The 21,559-nt window shown below is 41.2% G+C and overlaps 1 protein-coding gene across 1 annotated transcript; it reads right to left on the bottom strand.

Moving 5' to 3' along the window:
• Nucleotides 1-340: 340 nt before the first annotated feature.
• LOC311058679 (gamma-crystallin M2-like) lies at nucleotides 341-2,424 on the bottom strand (the record flags this gene model as incomplete). Its single annotated transcript, XM_084076142.1, has 3 exons — nucleotides 341-613; nucleotides 1,978-2,220; nucleotides 2,416-2,424. The coding sequence occupies 3 exons, from the start codon at nucleotides 2,422-2,424 to the stop codon at nucleotides 341-343; spliced, it is 525 nt and encodes a 174-aa protein (XP_083932268.1).
• Between the last annotated feature and the right edge of the window lie 19,135 nt (nucleotides 2,425-21,559).

Raw genomic sequence — 21,559 nt, 5'->3', positions numbered from 1 at the left:
TTAGCTACTTCCAATTGGTTAGGTTCAGCCATTCTCCAGTACTCTTCATCTTTAACCACATTACAACAACCCTGATGTCCCAATTTTGAGCATGTGACATCATAGGCTAAAATTAAAAATGAAACAAATTCAAAAGATTTAGATTTAGTTTTCCAAAAAAAATGCAGATCTACAAGCTCACAATGCATTGCAATGTGAGATGTTGTGAACCTGTAGATTGTAGATATCAATTTGTTTTTAAATAATTGGTCAATTTTTAGTGGTTAATTTGTTAATCTCCTGATAACGGAGCCTATGCTTTAGAGAAATCTTCCTGTGTAAGGCAAGAGAGAGCCTTTTATTAGGACTCCGTAATACGACGCACTGAGCCAATGGTGGAGCTTGTGCTGCCCCACTCACTGTGCTTGGTGTACTCTCCAGGACGCAGGTAGTACTGGCGCCCTCTGTAGTTGGGGTGTTCGTGGAGGATCCAGTAGCCCTCCACGACGTTGCAGGAGCAGATGTCACGCAGGTGGAATCGGTCCTGGAGGTTGGGGCAGTCGTCACTCAGCTCCGTCATCTTGCCTCCAAAGTCAGACCTCTCAAAGATCTTCATCCTATATTTGCCACTGTACTGCACAGCACACACATACCCAGAAAGAAGCATTGGTATCGGTGAACGTGCACGTTATCACGCAATATTCTGAGCAAAAATGGCATCTGATGTACGTATTGTGGCGGTGTAATGTAAAGTGTGTAATGTTAAAGGGTCCACACACGGCATCACTTCTAGCAGACAGCTGGTGATTTTTTTTCGGGTGTTTGGAACCTTTCAAGAATGTTGCACTTCTGACCACATCCCATTGACGCAAGCAATGATGTCACAGCAGGTGTTTTTCCATAGGTAACAATACCTGCTTTGACATCACTGATGGGGCAAGAAGTTGAACATGCTTGAAAGCTTCAACCCATAGAGAACAGTGTAGAAGTTGTTTTCTACCCAAAGTCATTCAGTGTGGATTTACCTTTTTCTTTTATTACTGTAGTTATGTAGTGTTGTAATCTGTGCAATGACACTCATTTGTGTAGTCTTAGTATCATTCCATGTGTACTGTTATTTGTGTTGTGTTAGTGTTGTTGTCTCCGCCAGGCCACAGGCATTACCAAGGCTATTTTTGCACCCCGTCCCTCCGTCTGTCTGTTAACAGCTAATCTCCAGCACCGTTGGCCCCAGCGTAGGGATAATGACCACGCACACTCCTTGGATGCCAGAGCAGAACCTCTGCCCCAAAGTTGTCACATGGGCCTGTTATAGCGCCACCAGGAGGCCGATTTTTGCATAAAACATTTTTTTTGACCGTACTACAGATTTTGTCCAAACATCATGCAAATCGGTACACAGTATCTCAATAGTCATTAAACGAAACGGGTCTTTCAGATTTTTCATATTCCATCCTGTTTGGCTAAGCGTCCGATTGCGGTGAAACTTTGCACGCACATTCGCACTATATTGAGGAACAAATGCCACCCTTTTAACATTGCCCTATTATAGCGCCACCAGGAGGCCGATTTTTTTGCGAAACATTTTCTCCTACAAATGTCCAAACATCACGCAAAACGGTACACATATTATCTCTATAGTCAAGTGATCAAGACGGATCCGTCCGATTTTTCATATTCCATCCTGATTGGCGAATTCCAAACGTTGCTGACCCACAATAACCTACCTGACCTGGCGGAGACCTGTGCTCCAAGGAGCACTTTTTCTAGTTCCATGTGTACTGTCATTTGTGTAGTGTTAGTGTTGTTCCATGTGTACTGTCATTTGTGTGCTGCTGGTGTTGTTCCTCATGTAGTGTTATTTGTGTAGTAGTGTTAGTGCTATTGTTTGTGTGGTATTGTTAGGCTACTGTTTGTATTTGTGCAGTGTTTGTGTTGTTCTACGTGTACGACGTGTTATTCATGTTTGTAGATGAGAAAAAGAGGACTGTCTCTCACAGCAGGGACGATGCGACAGGAGCGGATGCAGTCATTGAAACCGGACCAGCGGTGGTGGTCCGGGTACTTTCCCTTGGTCAGCATGTACTGGTATCCAGAATAGCTGGGCTTCTCGTAGGCCATCCAGCAGCCGCTGTCCACGCGGATGGAGTTGCAGCGAGCAAAGTGGGAATGCATATCGGTGCAGTCACCACTGCACTCATAGTGACGTCCTTCATAGTTCCTGCCCTCGTAGAAGATGATCTGAACGGGGAAGAGCAAAGCACGTCATTCACCCTGGGAGCTGTCGTCCAACGTGGCTCCGAGACAGCCCAAAAACAGGATTCCGGTTATACAGCAAAATATCATAAATGATAACCATTTGGGATACATGTATGTGGCTTGTGGAGGCTTTCTGGCTGCTCTGCCTTTTTTTTTGTGCTTTTAGAGTCCACTTACCTTTCCCATTATGGCTGTGTGGTTTGACAGGACAGGCCTGTCCAGTTCTACACATCCTTTTATCTGTGTGAAACTAGCACTGAGCATTGTTATTGAAATAAGGTGAATTATCATGTCAGCACAAAACTATTCTGTTGCCCCATGACTCTGGGCACATGTCAACCTCATGTTCCATTCTCAGTTGTCATGCAAATTTGGATGGACTGTTTTTCCTAGGCTTGAATAATAGAGGTGGAAACTCTGGAATTGTCCCTGGGAAAAACAAAAAAAACAAAAACAAGGTTGAGGTCAAATGTAGGCCTATACCATTAAGAGCATCTTTTGCAGCATGTTATGTACAGTAGGTTGTGGAGGCAGGACACGGCTGTTGGCGGTGACACCTGATCTCTTCAACATGTGGAGGTGGTCTGTGTGTGACAGTAAATTGGCAATCTATTTTGTCTGATTCTAGTTATGGGGGATGAGTCTACCAGAATGTATGTGTTTATACATTCTGTCTGTCTGTCTGTCTGTCTGTCTGGTACTCAACCCCAGTACTTGAGATAAGTATAGGTAGTCCTGGTCAAAATATTACTCAACTGAAAATGAAAGTTGCCAAACCATGTCATAATATACCTTAGAGCTGTTGTGTGGAAATAAGAAAAAAGTCCTCCCCTTCTATGTTGCCTATAACGATTGTTGGGGTCATGTGATCAGTGACATACAGAAGGTGTACTCTTTGGGCCGCCCTCTAGGCTCCCTCATTCACTAGAATGGTTGAAAATGAGTGGAATTCCCCTTTACGTTAAAGTACTGATGTTTGCTACTAAGCTTAACCACTTAAACCCCAGCATCCTTATCGTGGGGAAGGCTTTCACAGAAAATAGCAGATCGACAAGCTCACAATAATGCGTCGCGCTGCGACGCATTATTGTGAGCTTGTCGATCGGCTATTTTCAGCGAAAGCTTTCCCCACAATAACAGAAAACAGGAAATACACTTAGTACAGAGGGTCACCCATATGGGGCTTGTGTGGTTAGAGCTTTTATTTTGAGGTGTGATGACATAATATTGTACCGGAAGTAATGCTGTTCTTATATCAGCCTGTTCTTGACGGCGTGGTGGGCCGTCCAGTGAGGTCAGAGGTCAGAAAAGTGCCGCTTACGGACAATAGTGGACGCTGGACAGGAGATGGCTCTTTGTGTCGGCACTTGTGACATACCGACGCGCTCGGGGAGACCTCCTCAGACCAAACAGATTAATTTGTATAAAACACATTGTCCTAGATTATGAAATACATAGTCTTACTTTGATTATGGTTACTTGAGATGCCATTTCCTACATTAAAATGCAGTTTCCGCAGCTAAGTCATTATAACAGTCAGTTCCACATGCTGTACTTCCACCTTGAATGTTCCAACATACAGAAAGACACTGCTGCTACAAATGGCATATTTCTTATAGGGAGAGTTTCATCACACATATCCAGTGGAAGAAAAACATTGGACTTTGCAATTAAGCGATTTCATTCCAGAGAGGTCTGTTTTAAATGGATTAAGATTCTATCCAGCAAAACACTACTCACATAAAACAAATTGAGACAATAATACTTCTTTCTATGATGTTCAATTAAAATCAAATCTAAAAGAGCGTTCAGGTCTCTAATAACAGTCACATACTGTATGTCGGCTGTTCTTGATGTAGGCTGTAACCGAATAAAGAAAACTTGAAAGTGACATAAAATCAATACATAAGTAGCGTATGCGTTGTCAAAACATGTGTTTCCTGTCTGCTGCATGTGTTTGCAATCTGCTAAGCATCAAGTTTCATGTTGGAGGAGGGAGGAACTAATCTAGAATCTAGATTTCCTGTTGAAGGAAAAGAGTGGAAACGTCTGAATCTTCTGAATGTACTGTACAGTAGCTTGATTTGATTAAAATGTGATTTTGATTGAACAGAGAAACTACCTCTGCATTGTTGAAGCTCTTCAGTGATCTTCTACATCAGGGGTCTTCAACAGGGGGTCCGGGACCCCTAGGGGGTCCTCAGAGTTACTACAGGGGGTCCGCCAAATCTTTGTTATGATTTTTTTTTACCCTAATATCCCTTTTCTGAGGAGAACTAGAGCCAAAAATAGCAGATCTACGTGCTGCGAGGCGTTGTTTTTGGCTATTTTTGGCAAAGAGGCGTAGAGGGAATAAAGAGCAAACCAAGAGAACAAAAAAAGTTTAATCTGAAACACAATTTTATAAAATAAAGAGGGGGTCCCTGCTTCATCTCTCTCTCAACTAAGGGGTCCTTTGCCTGAAAAGGTTGAAGACCCCTGTTCTACATAGTACATACGGTTTGCTGAATGATAACTAAACAGGTGTTATTTTTCTTCAACTGGTGATTTCCATGGACCACCGAGGAAGAACGATGTCAGAGGAGCAGCGGGAGATAGACCTGGGACGTGGACTGCAGGATAGGTATGTATCCTATCCTATCCTTTACTGCTGGTTTCCACTGACTACTACAGAAATAGGTCTGTGTTAAATGTTAATAATTTGTATACAAGAAATCTGTCGTGTAATTGTCTGTTGGTGGCAGGTATTATTATACAGCATAACAATGGTGGCACTCTGGTGATCCTCTGCCAGGGGCTTTCTAATGCTGGCAGGTAGCTTCTGCCAGCATTCTTAAGCATTCTGACTCATTTTTCAAGAACCACAGAATATTTATCTCCAGTATGATCGATCCCCTGATGGTTGCTAATCACAGAGGAAATCGTTGTGCTTCTGTGAAAGAAAAAAAATGTCATTGTGACCTCCCGTTCTCTTGTTATACCCAGTTGAAAATAGCATGTCTCGCCAAAAATACATATAGTAAAAAAAACAAAAGGTACACAGGAGCCGAGATACAGGATTTTAAAGTAATAAGTTAACCAGGAAGTGAATGGAGCAGTAAATCTTCGGATCATGTTATCTTAGGTTCTGGACGTCCCCCACCCCCCCCCCAAAAAAGGAAAGAAAATCTGTTAAATCACGGATATAACCGTGAATGGCAGGTTTAATACAAAAAAAAAAGTTATCAATTTCAAGTCAAGTCAAATCTTATTATAGCCCAATATTCCAAATAATGTCCCAAAAGGCAGTCAAAAGAGCCATTTTGGACCACAAAATCTGTCTGTAGCCGCACATTTATTTGAGCCTTATAATGAAGTCAACACTTGCTAAGTGTATATATTAGCCTATCAAAATGACTAAATACAAATACATGTTAATGAATTACTTTAAATATGCTATGATGCTCATTTTAGTTGACAGAAATGTTGAAACTTTTTATTTATTCTACACATTTTTACAAATTTGGAAAACGTAAGAATGAAGGCTGTGTCATGTTTGGCCTACTTTACAGCAACAATAAATAAAAAAATAAAATGTGAAGAAAATAAATATAGTTAATTTCCATATATTTTTTGTAAAGCCACAGGGAGCCACTATGGGAGGGGCTAAAGAGTCACATGTGACGGACCCCATGGAACCACGGGTTGGAGACCCCTAGTGGACTAGAGTTATCGTGAGGCGGCTTCAAACCGGCTTGAACGTGTTTGGCAAATCCATCTTTCGTTCAAACTTTAGCACAACTAACGACAAGAATTAACTAATTGATTTGGCATTATGGCTTGGAAAAACGTTACAGGCCTACTGCTGTCCCTGTGGCTGTTGATGCGGATGACGAGCACAGTTCAAAGTATGTTTCTATATTCTTTATTAGCATTGCTAACATTAGGCTTAGTATTTTATCGAGTCTTGACTTTTTACTGTCGTATCTACGAGTCTTAGTGACCACCTTTGCACAGTTTGCACTGGAATTTCACCAGTAAAGCCCGTATTTCTCCGAATATGTACAAATGCTAAATATAAGCTGCTTACCCGCTTGCCCCAAATGTTAACTAGGGGTCCGGCGTGTTTGTGCAATGTATTACAGTCCATATCTTTCAATGAAGAAGTGTTTTAGTCCCGTCTGTGGCCGATTCTGTCGGAAGTTCAATGGGTGGTAGTGACGGGGCGCATCTGGTGAAAACCGGAATTACACTCAATGTAAAAAGGAATTAAACAAGGGGGGGAAATGTCGTTCGGCCACAGACGGGATTAAAACACTTCTTTATTGAAAAATATGGATTTATACAATGCACAAACACGCCGGAGCCCTAGTTAACATTTGGGACAGACAAAATATATATGATGTATATCATGTCATGATGACCCAAGGGCAAGGCTACGTATGCACTATGCACGTTTTTAATCCACGTGTTTATGGAGAACCGTTCGAACAACCGACTTCAAATTCGGATAGGCGCAGTTGTCCAGAACCCCCAGAAAAGGCTCTGTCTGGCCTAACCCAAATACTACTACTACTAATAATAATCGATTTAATTTATAATGCGCTTAACATTTGGGATTTGCCACACTTAACCTCCATCTTATGGAAAATTAAGATGGGGCGTTAAGCCCCAAGTCACAAAAAGGAGCCAAATCCACGCAATAATTCACCTTTGTTTGCACCTCTGATGTCACTAAAACTAAAATAATCATTATTGCCGCTGTTCTAACTTGTAAAGGATATCTTACATCTCAATGTGAGGCTTAAAGCCCAATAAAGAAGCTATCTCTAATACAAATACAGACAAAACATTTAAGAAATTGAATATAAGTTATATTATATAACATGCCTTACAATAGAAGTGACGAAGGATCATTGACAATGTATTTTATACGTCATGAACTATATGAACAACTAAGATTTCACATGAAATCACATCCAGTTGATATACAGCAGTGGTTCTCAAACTTTTTCATGTCAACGACCCCCCAAATTGACATTTATTAGCCTGTGGACCCCCATTTGAAAAGATATGCCCCAGGGACCCCCATAAGAGAAGTTTTTTTTACGGCTCTAGTGATTCTCAACCATTTTAATTTCAAGGACCCCCAGTTTGACATGCATTAGGCTACAGACCCCCATTTAATGACATCTTTCTCTGTGACCCCAATTTGTATTGTAAAATCAATGGTCCATTTGGTTCCATTTGTACACTCAGAGTTACAGACCCATAAGGGTCCATTTGGTTTCTAACTATCCATCATTTAGCTGGGGACCCCCTGGAACTCCCTCAAAGACCCCTGGGGGTCCCTGTACCCCACTTTGAGAACCAATGATATACAGTATTGTGTACAATACTGAATATTTAAAATGTTGAATTGAGTTTCTGCTGTTTTCACTGGCTGACGTTTAAGTAATACACACAAGGCTGTGATATATTTCATATCATGGCTAGAGTGATGAATTTTTGTTCAGAGATTCTCTTTATAATGCTACATGATTGCCTTATGCTTTATGATAGCCATTTGAAATTGTACATTTGTTTTCCTTTTTGGATCAAATAAGATATGCAACTAAGCACTGGGTAGTCAGTTGATGCGACTTATTTGTCTACTTTTGTTTGTGCAACTCTCTTAGTCCCTCCAGTGACCAGCCTGATGGTTGAAGCTCCTGCTCCCGTTGAGGGGGAGGATTTGGTCACGTTTGCGAGCTGCATAGCTTCTGGTGCCAAACCCCCTGCAGATGTCACCTGGGACACTGGGTGTTCTCCAGATCTGAGCGTTGCGACCAACTCCACCCTACATGCCAACGGCACCACCACCACAGTCAGCCATCTGGTCGGCATACCAACCAGAAAAATCAACCAACTCCTCGTCCAGTGTGTGGTCAAGCAACAGGCCCTGGCAACAGAGGAAACCCTGCCCTTCACCATTGAGGTCCACTGTGAGTTATATACCTGGCCTAACAGCTTATACACTTTCATATTTGTATCAACAGGGAGTCACATGTGCAGGTTAACCCATTAACCCAAGACCTGGAACGCATCTGTGTCACTTTAGATTTCTTTGGCTATTCAAAAATAGCAGACATACAAGCCCGAGTGCACCGAGTGCCGCGCTATGAGCTTGTAGATCTGCTATTTTTGAAAAATCTTGGGGGAAAAAATGTGGATTTAAAAAAAACAAACTGTTAGGATTTAGAAAACATTTTTAAGAATCGCCTCAGGTCTTAATGGGTTAAACATTATCTCCTGTTGCGCTCGGGTGGCCACCACCACGGAGGCTGTGGGTTCGAATCCACAGTTGTGCATCCGGCTTTGTCGAGCGTCTACACGAACACAATTGGCCCGTGTTCGGGGAAGGGAAGCCGGCCGGGGAGGAGGGTGATATATCGGTCATTGCATGTACTCCTACGGGCTGGGGGAGGGGGGGGGACGTCACCTGTCAGTGGGGAGTGTTAGGCGGGAGGAGTAGGACGAAGGCTCTACGTCCTCCTGGTGTGGGCTCCTCACTGGCAGGTGAGTCAGTAGGATACGACCGCAGAGACAACACAGAAATGTATGTGGGGAGGAATCAATTGACATAACGACTAAATTGGGGAGAAAAAGGGGTAAAAAATGATTGCCTACTCAAACAAAAACCTTTTTCTCCTGTTGTGTATTGTGTGAAGTCCTTGTTGAACCACACTATACAACTAGTGGAACAATCTGTAGTGCCTGTTTTCCAAAAGACATCACAGACACGTAATTGTCTTCTATAGCAGTGGCTTTCAACCTTTTTCGCGTCAAGGACCCCCAAATTGACACATATTAAGCCAACGTACCCCCATTTGAAAAGATATGCCAGGGACTCGACCGTTTTGATTTCTTGGGGGTCTTAATCTACACTGTAATCATCATCATTAGTGTTCATTTAACTCTGAGAGTGTACAAATGGAACCAAACGGACCCGTCAGGGTCCGTTTGGTTCCATTTGTACACTCTCAGAGTTACAGACACATAAGGGCCAATTTGGTTACTAACTATTAATTTGGCTGGGGACCCCCTGGAACCCCCTCAAGGACCACTGGTGGTCCCCGGACCACTGATTGAGAACCACTGTTCTATAGCATTTAGCCAGTAGGTTCACAGGTATGAGTAGGTTCCACTGTGTGAGACCATGCATGCCTGGTGCCTGGTGGTCGTACACTAAAAATGATGCCATGCAAGGAGGAGTTATTAAAGGCTTCAGTGTTGACATTCAAAAGCACCATTAATCGTCAGTTGCATCATTATCTATATGGGTGCCATTATCTCCTGTTCAGAACATGGGGGCTACTGACATCCTTCTTAAACTACTGCCCCTACACCTTGTCCATTTCATCTCCTTTCTTGCAGATGCACCTCTGTCAGTGAACATCCATGAAACATCCGAAGACGTGTTTGAATGCGTGTCTGACTCCAGTCCAGAGGCAACGTACACCTGGAGCAGGTAGTTTCAACAAACTAGTTTAAATGTAAATGGTTAGGTCTCTGCATACATATTCAATGACATTTGTTGAACCTGTATGCTTACACACGCTCGAAAGTTGAAATGGCCTTTCTGTTAAACATAATGATGTCTTGTTTAGTATATTTTGTATCCACGGACATGAATGTAACCAAACGCACACCATCTCAGCTAGACGGACACCATATAGCAGTGGTTTTCAAACAGTGGTCCGGGACCACCAGTGGTCCTTGACGGAGTACCAGGGGTCCCCAGCAAAATTAGTTAACATAGCTTCACAATCATTTTAACCGCTTAGATTTTCTTACCTTAATAAAAATTGTCATAAAGTCTATATGCTTCCAGTCGCTAGTTTAAAGTCTCCTTTCAATCATCATGATATGCGTTTTGCTAAACTATGGTCCCATTTATTTTAAAATTGACGATAAAGTAGGCTATTCTCTAGGAGGGGTGGGATGATTTGATTTACAAGCTACACAACCAATAGCATTCATTCCCCGCCCCCCGCTCTTGATGACAAGCTACCCAACCAATAGCAAACTTTGGGGATTGTTTTCCGGTTCCTGTTACCGACGTGCTTTTGGGCTTATATTAGAGATGGCGGATTTAACATTCCTGAACAATCGGCTTCATTTTCTGTCTGTAGAAACCAGCGGTCTGGCTTTGTCCATCTGTTTTGTACAGTCTATGGGATAAAGGCTCATCCTGAGTGTTTGCTGTGTCTCTGTTGTAGAGTGAACCAGTCATGGCCCACGTCTGGGATCTGTGCTGAGGGAGGCAGGCTGACCTTCAGCGGCCTCAACTTTGACCTGGAAGGTCTCTACGCCTGTGAAGCTTCTAACCCTCATGGACGACAACATGTCTCTCTCTACGTGTATGACGCAGGTGAGAAATATGCCTGCACACCACTGAAACCCAGGGGGTTCAAGTACCAATACTGCAATATAGAAATACTCTGTTACAAGTTAAAATCCAGAATTCAAAATGTACTTGGGTAAAAGTACAAAAGTATTGGCATCAAAATGTACTTAAAGTACCAAAAGTAAAAGTACTAAAATATTTGAAAATAGCAGATCTACAAGCTCACAACGAGCTTGTAGATCGGCTATTTTCAAATAGCCGAGGTATAAAATAGGGCTAAAGTGGTTAATGTATGTTCTATAACATCATAATTTACATCCGCAAAGTAACTAGTAACTAAAGTTTTCAAATAGTTGTAGTGGAGTAAAAGTACAATATTTGCCTCTGAGGTGTAGTGGAGTAAAAGTATTGGAAATTGGAAATACTCAAGTAAAGTAGAAATATCTCAAAATTGTACTTACAGTACTTAAGTAAATGTACTCAGTTACTTTACACCACTGGTGCTTTGTAAAATGTAATGTCTTGTCATGTTCCCATGATGTCTTCAGTGTCATGATGAGTCTTTTTCTAATCTCCGTCTTCTGTTCTTTAGGACGCCGCGTGAGCTGGGTGAAGTTCTTTGCCATCTTCAATTCCATCATCTATCTCTGTTGGTTCTTCCACTTCATACATGTACAGTACTACAACCCCGGTAACTATCAGCAACATCAGTAACCATCCTATTTGTGTGTAGTGTTGCTGTGATTCTTTGATTTTCCCCTTTTTTTCCACAAAATATTTCAAAATGACATTAGAGACATAACAAAAAACAAAAAGGACAAGTACATTTAAACATTACAAGACAATCAATGAAAAAACAAAAGAAAAACACACAATGACATCAGCACTACTCCTCTCCAGATTCTGCCATCAAATGTGACAGATTATTGTTTTCCATATACTGTATAAAACTTTTTTTTTTTCCCGAGGTAGACATAAAGACCGTTCCCTGAACCACTGTGCAATGCTTGGTCTGTCCGGCCTCGTCCAGGTCAACGCTATTACTCTTTTAGCTTGTAAAAGACAAATATCTATAAATATTCTCTCATTGCGCTTTATTCTGTGTCCAACTGGATAGAGGCCTAGCAGAAATAATTTAGGTTCTGGTACAATGTTAATTAACAGGATCCTTTGTATTTCCTGCCCAATCTCCCTCCAAAACTCTACCAATCTTGGGCATGACCATAAACAGTGGAACAATGTGCCTCTATCTTCACCGCATCTGGTGCATACGTCCGGAATATTGTTATTAAACTTGTTAAGTTTCACTGGTGTGATGTACACTCTCATAAGCCAATTGTATTGTAGGTGTTGCTGAGAATCCAATGGTGATTCCAGGAGCTGTGATTCCAATGGTGATTCCAATGGTGATTCCAGGCGTGTGTGCCTAGAGGACGAGGCACACCTCTGACTCCAGTCATCCTCTTTTTTGCATCAATGCAATCCTGCCACAGTTGATCGGCGTGCAGAAGCAGAGGAATGGCTGTCCCCACCCTAGCACTGCATTATTGTAAAGTATCTCTTATGTTTCATGATATGATCTTTGTAAAAACGGGACCACCTCGTGGCAGTGGGGCCTGGCTTGTTTTCGGCTGCAGCGTGTAACGTATAAGTATATTTTGATTCCAATGCTTTTGTACTTTTAAAAATGTTTCCCAGACTTTTACTTGTAACAGAGTAATTAATTGGGTGGTTGTCGATTGCTGTCAGCCTATGAAAGACAGTTGCCTGCGTCAACATTCCATCCTGTGACTCTGCACTTGCAGCCGAGAACAAACCATGCCCCGCCACTTTACATTTAACAAGCTGATACGTTAAAGGAGGAGTTCATCCAAAAAATGACTTATTTTCTATCAATTGCACACCCCCATGAAGCCTTGAATTCATGGATTCATTTTTGTTTTTGTGGCATTCCTAAGCCAAGAATTTGATGACCAGGTGTATTTCCGGTCAGAGACACAAAGAATCTACTTTGTGTCTCCTACCGGATACATTAGCCGGTAGGAGACGAGAATCAAATTATTAGCGTAGGAATGCAACTACAACAAAAAAAAAATCCATGGATTCAAGGCTTCATGGGGTGTGAAATTGATAGATTTTCTTTTGGGTGAACTACTCCTTTAAGAATGCGTTACATACTGTTGTATTACTGTAGATTGGCGTCTAATGTATCAGACCTGGGTGTACTTGAATTTTGAAATTCACTGAATGATTGTCATACTGGGAATTTGGCTTCCTATCTAAGTGCCTTATTTTGTCCAACTCACCCCATTTACTGTAACTAACCCTATTTCACCGTTGCATTATTTCTGAAATATTTACTAAAAGAAATGATGATTCTGATTGTAAACATGATGAAAGATGGCAATATGATGTTCATAGTGATTCCAGACATTTATTGATATTTTTTGGTTCACAGGAAACATTCATCCTGTGTGCGCGTTGTACCGAATGTGAATGTTGAACTGTTATTTCTACGTTAAACCACTGCGCTGTGTTCTTCAGTTCTGAAACACTACATTTATTATTGTTGTTATAATCATTATGTATGTATTCTGTTAACCCATTAAGACCGGGAAAGCATCTGTCATTAGATTTCAACCGCTTTCACCATTATCTTATACTTTGGGCTATTCAAAAATAGCAGATATAGATCTGTTGTTGTTTTTGAAATCGTGAAAATTTGTGCAAATCTTTGAATATATATGTTTTTTTAAAGCACATTTCTTTTACTCGAATCTTTGCTTCTGGGGAAGTCCGCAGACCCACCCCATCTCAAGATATTTTGTTCCAGGGACCCCCAGAAGCAAAGATTTGAGTTAAAGATTTATGTATATTATATTCAAAGATTTGCACACATTTTCATGATTTTGTTTTCAAGCTTGTAGCGCAGCACTTGGTACCGCGCTACGAGCTTGTATATCTGTTATTTTTGAATCGCCAAAGAAATCTTAAAGTGACACAGATGTGTTCCCGGTCTGAATGGGTTAACATGAAGGATTTCACTGCTACAGATACTTTTGGGATGGCATAACTCTTAACAGGGAAGTGCATTGTTCAGAGTTTTTCAATGATGAAAGCACAGATGAATGGTATTGATATTGGTATTATTATTTATAAATGTACAGTACAGGTCAAAACAGCATTTTGTTAGGGCTACGTCAATTGTTTTTAGAGCTTTTTCAGAGATCTTCCTTTTGTAGTTTTCTTTTTTAAAGGTCGGACCATTGTTTGTGTACTGTATAGAGTTTAAAGTCTAAACACTACTGTATGATATGGTTTTATAGACGGTGTTATAGTATGCAGCTGAGTGACATTTGAAAACGGGGAGCCTCAACAACGGAACCGTTTCAGAGAGTTTGTTCTAATGTTTTATTGAAATTTGCACTATATTTTTTGTTTTAATTGTTTAATTTCGTTTGCACTAAATCCTCATCTGTGATTAAACCAGTGTGATGGCTCACACTGGTTTTGTATGTAGTTACGTCGTGTGCTGTTTGACACGCGTTTGACAAACAAAATGGCATTACGTTTCCCCTTCATCGATTTATCAATAGGTCTCTTGTCTGTTGTATATGTCTGTGCCTTGTTAAACAGTGTCTGATCAGCCTTACATGTCTTTGAACGCTGATCGACGGCAGATTGCATGAACTGTTTGTGGGCCTGACACAGCTCCACGACCGTCTCAAAGTCGTCAGTATCTCGGGTCCACAGCTTGTTACGGATGTCTGTCATTGCACCGACAAACCACTCACCAGCGTTTGGATCTTTAATAGAAGCCATGATATGACAGTTTGTCAGGCTGACAGATGAGCTGCTGCTGCTGAGCGACGACTTGTCGTTTGGGTTTGTTTTCGAATACTGTGCTTTTGTTGAGACACATGATGTGTTTTTGTTGCTATAATAAATGGCAATAACTAAATGGCTTCACAGTGGCTCCCATTCTTTTTTTTTAAATTATTATTAAGCGTTGACACTGAATCAACACTTAACATCTTGGCTGGGGCACTTTGACTACACTGCCACCTCCTGGTACAACAGCCTCGCAGTTATTTTAGAGGGTCACCCATTGTGTGGTTAGAGCTTTTATTTTGAGGTGTGATGACATAATATTGAACCGGAAGTAATGCTGTTCTTATATCAGCCTGTTCTTGACGGCGTGGTGGGGGTGCCATGTCATTGTTCCGACGGCTCATTGTTCCGACGTATACTAACCCTATACCTAACCCTAACCCTAACCTTAACCGCACGCGGAAGCCACGTAGTCGGAGTAATGGAATGTCGGACTTATGGGCAGTCCCCCTCGAGGGCCGTCCAGTGAGGTCAGAGGTCAGAAAAGTGCTGCTTACGGACAATAGTGGACGCTGGACAGGAGACGGCTCTTTGTGTCGGCACTTGTGACATACCGACGCGCTCGGGGAGACCTCCTCTACCACGCCACACTCTCAGCTAAGCCGGACAGGTGTTTTAAGTCTACCAGAATGTATGTGTTTATACATTCTGTCTGTCTGTCTGTCTGTCTGCCTGGTACTCAACCCCAGTACTTGAGATAAGTATAGGTAGTCCTGGTCAAAATATTACTCAACTAAAAATGAAAGTTGCCAAATTTGTACTTAAAGGGACAGTCATTTTCAACATTGAACCATGTCATAATATACCTTAGCGCTGTTGTGTGGAAATAAGAAAAAAGTCCCCCCCCCCCCTTCTATGTTGCCTAGAACTGGAAAATCGATTGTTGGGGTCATGTGATCAGTGACATACAGAAGGTGTACTCTTTGGGCCGCCCTCTAGGCTCCCTCATTCACTAGAATGATTGAAAATGAGTGGAATTCCCCTTTACGTTAAAGTACTGATGTTTGCTACTAAGCTTAACCACTTAAACCCCAGCATCCTTATCGTGGGGAAGGCTTTCACAGAAAATAGCAGATCGACAAGCTCACAATAATGCGTCGCAGCGCGACGCATTATTGTGAGCTTGTCGATCGGCTATTTTCAGCGAAAGCTTTCCCCACAATAACAGAAAACAGAAAATACACTTAGTACAGAGGGTCACCCATTGTGTGGTTAGAGCTTTTATTTTGAGGTGTGATGACATAATATTGAACCGGAAGTAATGCTGTTCTTATATCAGCCTGTTCTTGACGGCGTGGTGGGGGTGCCATGTCATTGTTCCGACGGCTCATTGTTCCGACGTATACTAACCCTATACCTAACCCTAACCTTAACCGCACGCGGAAGCCACGTAGTCGGAGTAATGGAATGTCGGACTTATGGGCAGTCCCCCTCGAGGGCCGTCCAGTGAGGTCAGAGGTCAGAAAAGTGCTGCTTACGGACAATAGTGGACGCTGGACAGGAGACGGCTCTTTGTGTCGGCACTTGTGACATACCGACGCGCTCGGGGAGACCTCCTCTACCACGCCACACTCTCAGCTAAGCCGGACAGGTGTTTTAAGCGGCGCAAGCTGCTCTATACCTTTCACCGTCAACGTTCTGATTGGTCAGACCCGTCAACGTTCTGATTGGTCAGACCCGTCAACAAAGTGATTGGTCAAGCTTCACGTGACACATGGCTATAAACACATTATAAACACATATTGTGGTAAAGACAGACACTGCCTTTCCCACTTTACCTTTATAGCCTCACATGTTCCATTATTTTCATTATTTTCTGTTTAACATATGCATTTTTCATACTGCTCATTTCATGTTCATTTTATTTATACAAACAACACGGAGACAATGGTTTGTTTAAAACGTAACCACTTTATTGTATCTCAACAGCTCCTCACCACACCAAACAAACACACATACTTGCCATGACCACTTCCTGGTCTGAGGATCTGAAAAGAGTAACACATGACCACAGTGCTCCTTATATGGAGGGTAGGGGAATTGGGACATACCATTTGACAGGGGAGTGTGGGATTTGTCTGTATAAGGTATATTATGATTCAAAAGAGGTGTGTTGTTAAACATGATTAATACTTACCTTTTGGTTGATTTGAATGATTTATGTGAAGTTTGGAAAATGTTTTCTTTGTTTGAGTTCATTTGTATTTTAGGTGAATGTGTTGAGGTTACTTGTCTTTTAGGACATGGTTGAGGCCACTAAGTAGAGCCGTTCAGGTAGATGATATGAGTCAGTCTAGTCTCAGGCCTGGGTTAGGAAAGTCATGGGGCACAATGCTGCTGAGAGAGCGCTGTCCTTTATCTCAGTCTGAACATCATTTTTGTGCAATTTAAGAGAAATAAATGCGGATTATTGCAACATTTGGTTTGTCATTCTGTCTACCTAGCCCTCATCCAAAGGAACTCTTTTACACATATCGATGCGAAAATGTATCAAAGGCGCCGCTACCTTCACACAGGGTGTGATTTTTTTTTTAAAAGGGGCCAGAGGTCAGAAAGTGCCGTGGAGATTTGGCCATGTGGGAAACATTACATGTTTGGACAACAAGGGGGCAGACGTAATTCACACTAAAACAGAGCATACAGTAAGTAAGTAGTACTGTACACATATGCAGGCAGCTGTCTACCATCACTAGCAGTGACTTTAGACTCATAGAAAAAGGACACTGAAGGTGTGGCCAACTTCTGTGGAATAGCTTCAGTATGATGAAGAAAATGCCACGGCAAGAGGCTATGTTACAACTGAAGCCTATTCATCATTTAACAGGTTTGTGCTTATATTTGGATTTTGCTCTGTGTAGCCAATTTAGCCAATATAGAAGATTAATCATGTAAACTAAATCAGTCAATTTTCTACACATGTAGCCTTATGACCACAAAGCATGATGTGATGGGTGGTTTGTTACAAAATGGGTTTACTCTCAAAACATAAGTTGTACGAACTCTTGTTTTATCTTTGTATTGTTTTATTGGATCTTGTTTAGTCGATACACTTATTTGTTTTAGCTCGTGCTCAATTGATTTTGCCATTTTTGTCTCATCTGTTTAAGAAAGTAGGTAGCTGATATATTGCACTTTTACCTTAGCGCTAGGTATACTCTTGGTTGCTTGTTTTTGCAGGAAATGTACTTAAAACTTCTGGTGATTAGTAGTTTTCGTTCCCTACCTATGTTGAATACACTTATTGTAAGTCGCTTTGGATAAAAGCGTCTGCTAAATGACTGTAATGTAATGTAATGTAATGTAATGATGCCGTGTGGACGAATACAAGTCATTTCGCCCTTTCCGCACTTCGCCCAAAAAGTCGGACATTTCGCCCAGACATTTCGCCCAAAAATTCGGACATTTCGCCCAGACATTTCGCCCATTTTTGCGGACATTTCGCCCATAGATAGTGAAGCTAGCTGGCCGTTTGTGTGCGAGAATGAGAGGGTTAGGGTTAGATAAAAGCTCTCTCTCTCTCTCTCTCTCTCTCTCTCTCTCTCTCTCTCTCTCTCTCTCTAGCTAAACTGTCCATGCATCATTATGTTTTTTATTCATTTCTATTCTGATAATTTAGTTGCCCTATTTGCAAATAGATGAAGCCTTTAGGAATAAAATTCCTAAATCTAATTTGTTTTCAAGTGTAATCATTCAGAAAGAATGATTCAAGCCAAATCTAACAATTACAACAATTTAGGCTGGGGATAGATTATATTATCGACTCAGTGGCCTGTTTTTCAGTGCATTGTTTGATTGATTTACGTGTCATGCTTGATTCCTCAGACAAAGATCCAGCAGAATCTAAATGTTTAGTTCTGAAATGAATTTAGCTTGTTTGGCCTTTTTTATTTTTGTATTGTCTTGATTAGGATTAAATGGACAGTGATAGTGAAGTAATGTATATAATGAACAGAGCATATGGACAGATAACTGACAGAGGGCATAGCTAATGTTAAGCATGTATTCTGTCAGTTCTGGACTGGGTTGTAGACATGTTTTAGGCCTATTTATAAAACAAGCCAAAGGTGTCTGTTGCTCATGACATAGGAACAGTGGAGATGACTTCTGACATGCAGCAGCGGTGAACAGGTTTGCCAGGAGTCATATATATACACACACACACACTAAGACAGGAGAAAAGGAACATTTACATTTGCAATACTTTTTATTCTGCTATTCTGTTATTGTCATTACAGTACAGATGCATCACAGAGGCAGGTCACATTCCATTCCTTTGTCTTGAAATTTCAATAGACCTAGATCCAGGAGGTGCGGAATGGGCCATCTGCCGCCAATTAAAGCAATTAAAGTACACAGATAGCTGGACATTAAAGTACAAAGATTCAGGTGGTGATCAGTTAAGGCGTTTGTACCTTTTCCTATGCAAACTGCATGCAATCAATCAAACAGTAGAACAAGTTGTAAACGGAGCTATGCAAATAGTCAAACAGTAGAACAAGTTGTGAAAGTTGAGAAATTCCCCTCTTAAATAAAGCCATTTATAATGAATGGTAACTATAATAATTGCAAAAGTAGGATGTATGTATGTATGTATGTATTCCCCTCTTAAATAAAGCCATTTATAATGAATGGTAACTATAATAATTGCAAAAGTAGGATGTATGTATGTATGTATGTATTCCCCTCTTAAATAAAGCCATGTATAATGAATGGTAACTATAATAATTGCAATTGCAAAGGTAATTTCAATATAATGAATCTCGCACAACTGATGGATTATATATTTATAATGAATGTCGCACAATATAATTGCAGGGCGAAATGTCTGGGGGTGGGCGGGCGAAATGTCTGGGGGTGGGCGAAATGTCTGGGAAAAACGTATGGGGTGGGCGAAATGTCCGGGCGAAATGTCCGGGGGTGGGCGAAATGTCCGCTCAAAAACAGGGGCGAAATGGTTTTAGGGCGATATGTCTGGTTACCGTGTGGACCCTTTAACATTACACACTTTATATAACCAATACACTACACCAGTGGTTTTCAACCAGTGGTCCGGGGACCACCAGTGGTCCTTGAGGGAGTACCAGGGGGTCCCCAGCGAAATGAGTTAACATAGCGTCACAATCATTGTAACCGCTTATCTTTGGCTATTCAAAAACCTGTGTTAAAAAAACAAACAGAATAGTTAGCCTAGGCTACAGTTAGGAAAGTGCTGCAACTTCAGAAGACAACCAAATTGAGAAATGCTATAAGAAGGCCTGGTCACTGTATTTTAAGCTGCTTTACAACCTCTTATACTCAAAGTCCCCTTTCCTTAGAAGCACTCACACAGACAGGCCTCAGGTTATTCTTCATAGAAGACCAAACAGATTATTATATTTGTATAAAACACATTGTCCTAGATTATGAAATACATAGTCTTACTTTGATTATGGGTACTTGAGATGCCATTTCCTACATTAAAATGCAGTTTCCGCAGCTAAGTCATTATAACAGTCAGTTCCACATGCTGTACTTCCACCTTGAATGTTCCAACATACAGAAAGACACTGCTGCTACAAATGGCATATTTCTTATAGGGAGAGTTTCATCACACATATCCAGTGGAAGAAAAACATTGGACTTTGCAATTAAGCGATTTCATTCCAGAGAGGTCTGTTTTAAATGGATTAAGATTCTATCCAGCAAAACACTACTCACATAAAACAAATTGAGACAATAATACTTCTTTCTATGATGTTCAATTAAAATCAAATCTAAAAGAGCATTCAGGTCTCTAATAACAGTCACATACTGTATGTCGGCTGTTCTTGATGTAGGCTATAACCGAATAAAGAAAACTTGAAAGTGACATAAAATCAATACATAAGTAGCGTATGCGTTGTCAAAACATGTGTTTCCTGTCTGCTGCATGTGTTTGCAATCTGCTAAGCATCAAGTTTCATGTTGGAGGAGGGAGGAACTAATCTAGAATCTAGATTTCCTGTTGAAGGAAAAGAGTGGAAACGTCTGAATCTTCTGAATGTACTGTACAGTAGCTTGATTTGATTAAAATGTGATTTTGATTGAACAGAGAAACTACCTCTGCATTGTTGAAGCTCTTCGGTGATCTTCTACATCAGGGGTCTTCAACAGGGGGTCCGGGACCCCTAGGGGGTCCTCAGAGTTACTACAGGGGGTCCGCCAAATCTTTGTTATGATTTTTTTTTTACCCTAATATCCCTTTTCTGAGGAGAACTAGAGCCAAAAATAGCAGATCTACGCGCTGCGAGGCGTTGTTTTTGGCTATTTTTGGCAAAGAGGCGTAGAGGGAATAAAGAGCAAACCAAGAGAACAAAAAAAGTTTAATCTGAAACACAATTTTATAAAATAAAGAGGGGGTCCCTGCTTCATCTCTCTCTCAACTAAGGGGTCCTTTGCCTGAAAAGGTTGAAGACCCCTGTTCTACATAGTACATACGGTTTGCTGAATGATAACTAAACAGGTGTTATTTTTCTTCAACTGGTGATTTCCATGGACCACCGAGGAAGAACGATGTCAGAGGAGCAGCGGGAGATAGACCTGGGACGTGGACTGCAGGATAGGTATGTATCCTATCCTATCCTTTACTGCTGGTTTCCACTGACTACTACAGAAATAGGTCTGTGTTAAATGTTAATAATTTGTATACAAGAAATCTGTCGTGTAATTGTCTGTTGGTGGCAGGTATTATTATACAGCATAACAATGGTGGCACTCTGGTGATCCTCTGCCAGGGGCTTTCTAATGCTGGCAGGTAGCTTCTGCCAGCATTCTTAAGCATTCTGACTCATTTTTCAAGAACCACAGAATATTTATCTCCAGTATGATCGATCCCCTGATGGTTGCTAATCACAGAGGAAATCGTTGTGCTTCTGTGAAAGAAAAAAAATGTCATTGTGACCTCCCGTTCTCTTGTTATACCCAGTTGAAAATAGCATGTCTCGCCAAAAATACATAGTAAAAAAAACAAAAGGTACACAGGAGCCGAGATACAGGATTTTAAAGTAATAAGTTAACCAGGAAGTGAATGGAGCAGTAAATCTT

Source organism: Gymnoscopelus microlampas, assembly GCF_963454915.1.
Source record: "Gymnoscopelus microlampas genome assembly, chromosome: 13".
Taxonomy (NCBI): domain Eukaryota; kingdom Metazoa; phylum Chordata; class Actinopteri; order Myctophiformes; family Myctophidae; genus Gymnoscopelus; species Gymnoscopelus microlampas.
This window is presented reverse-complemented; position numbering and strand designations above follow the sequence as displayed.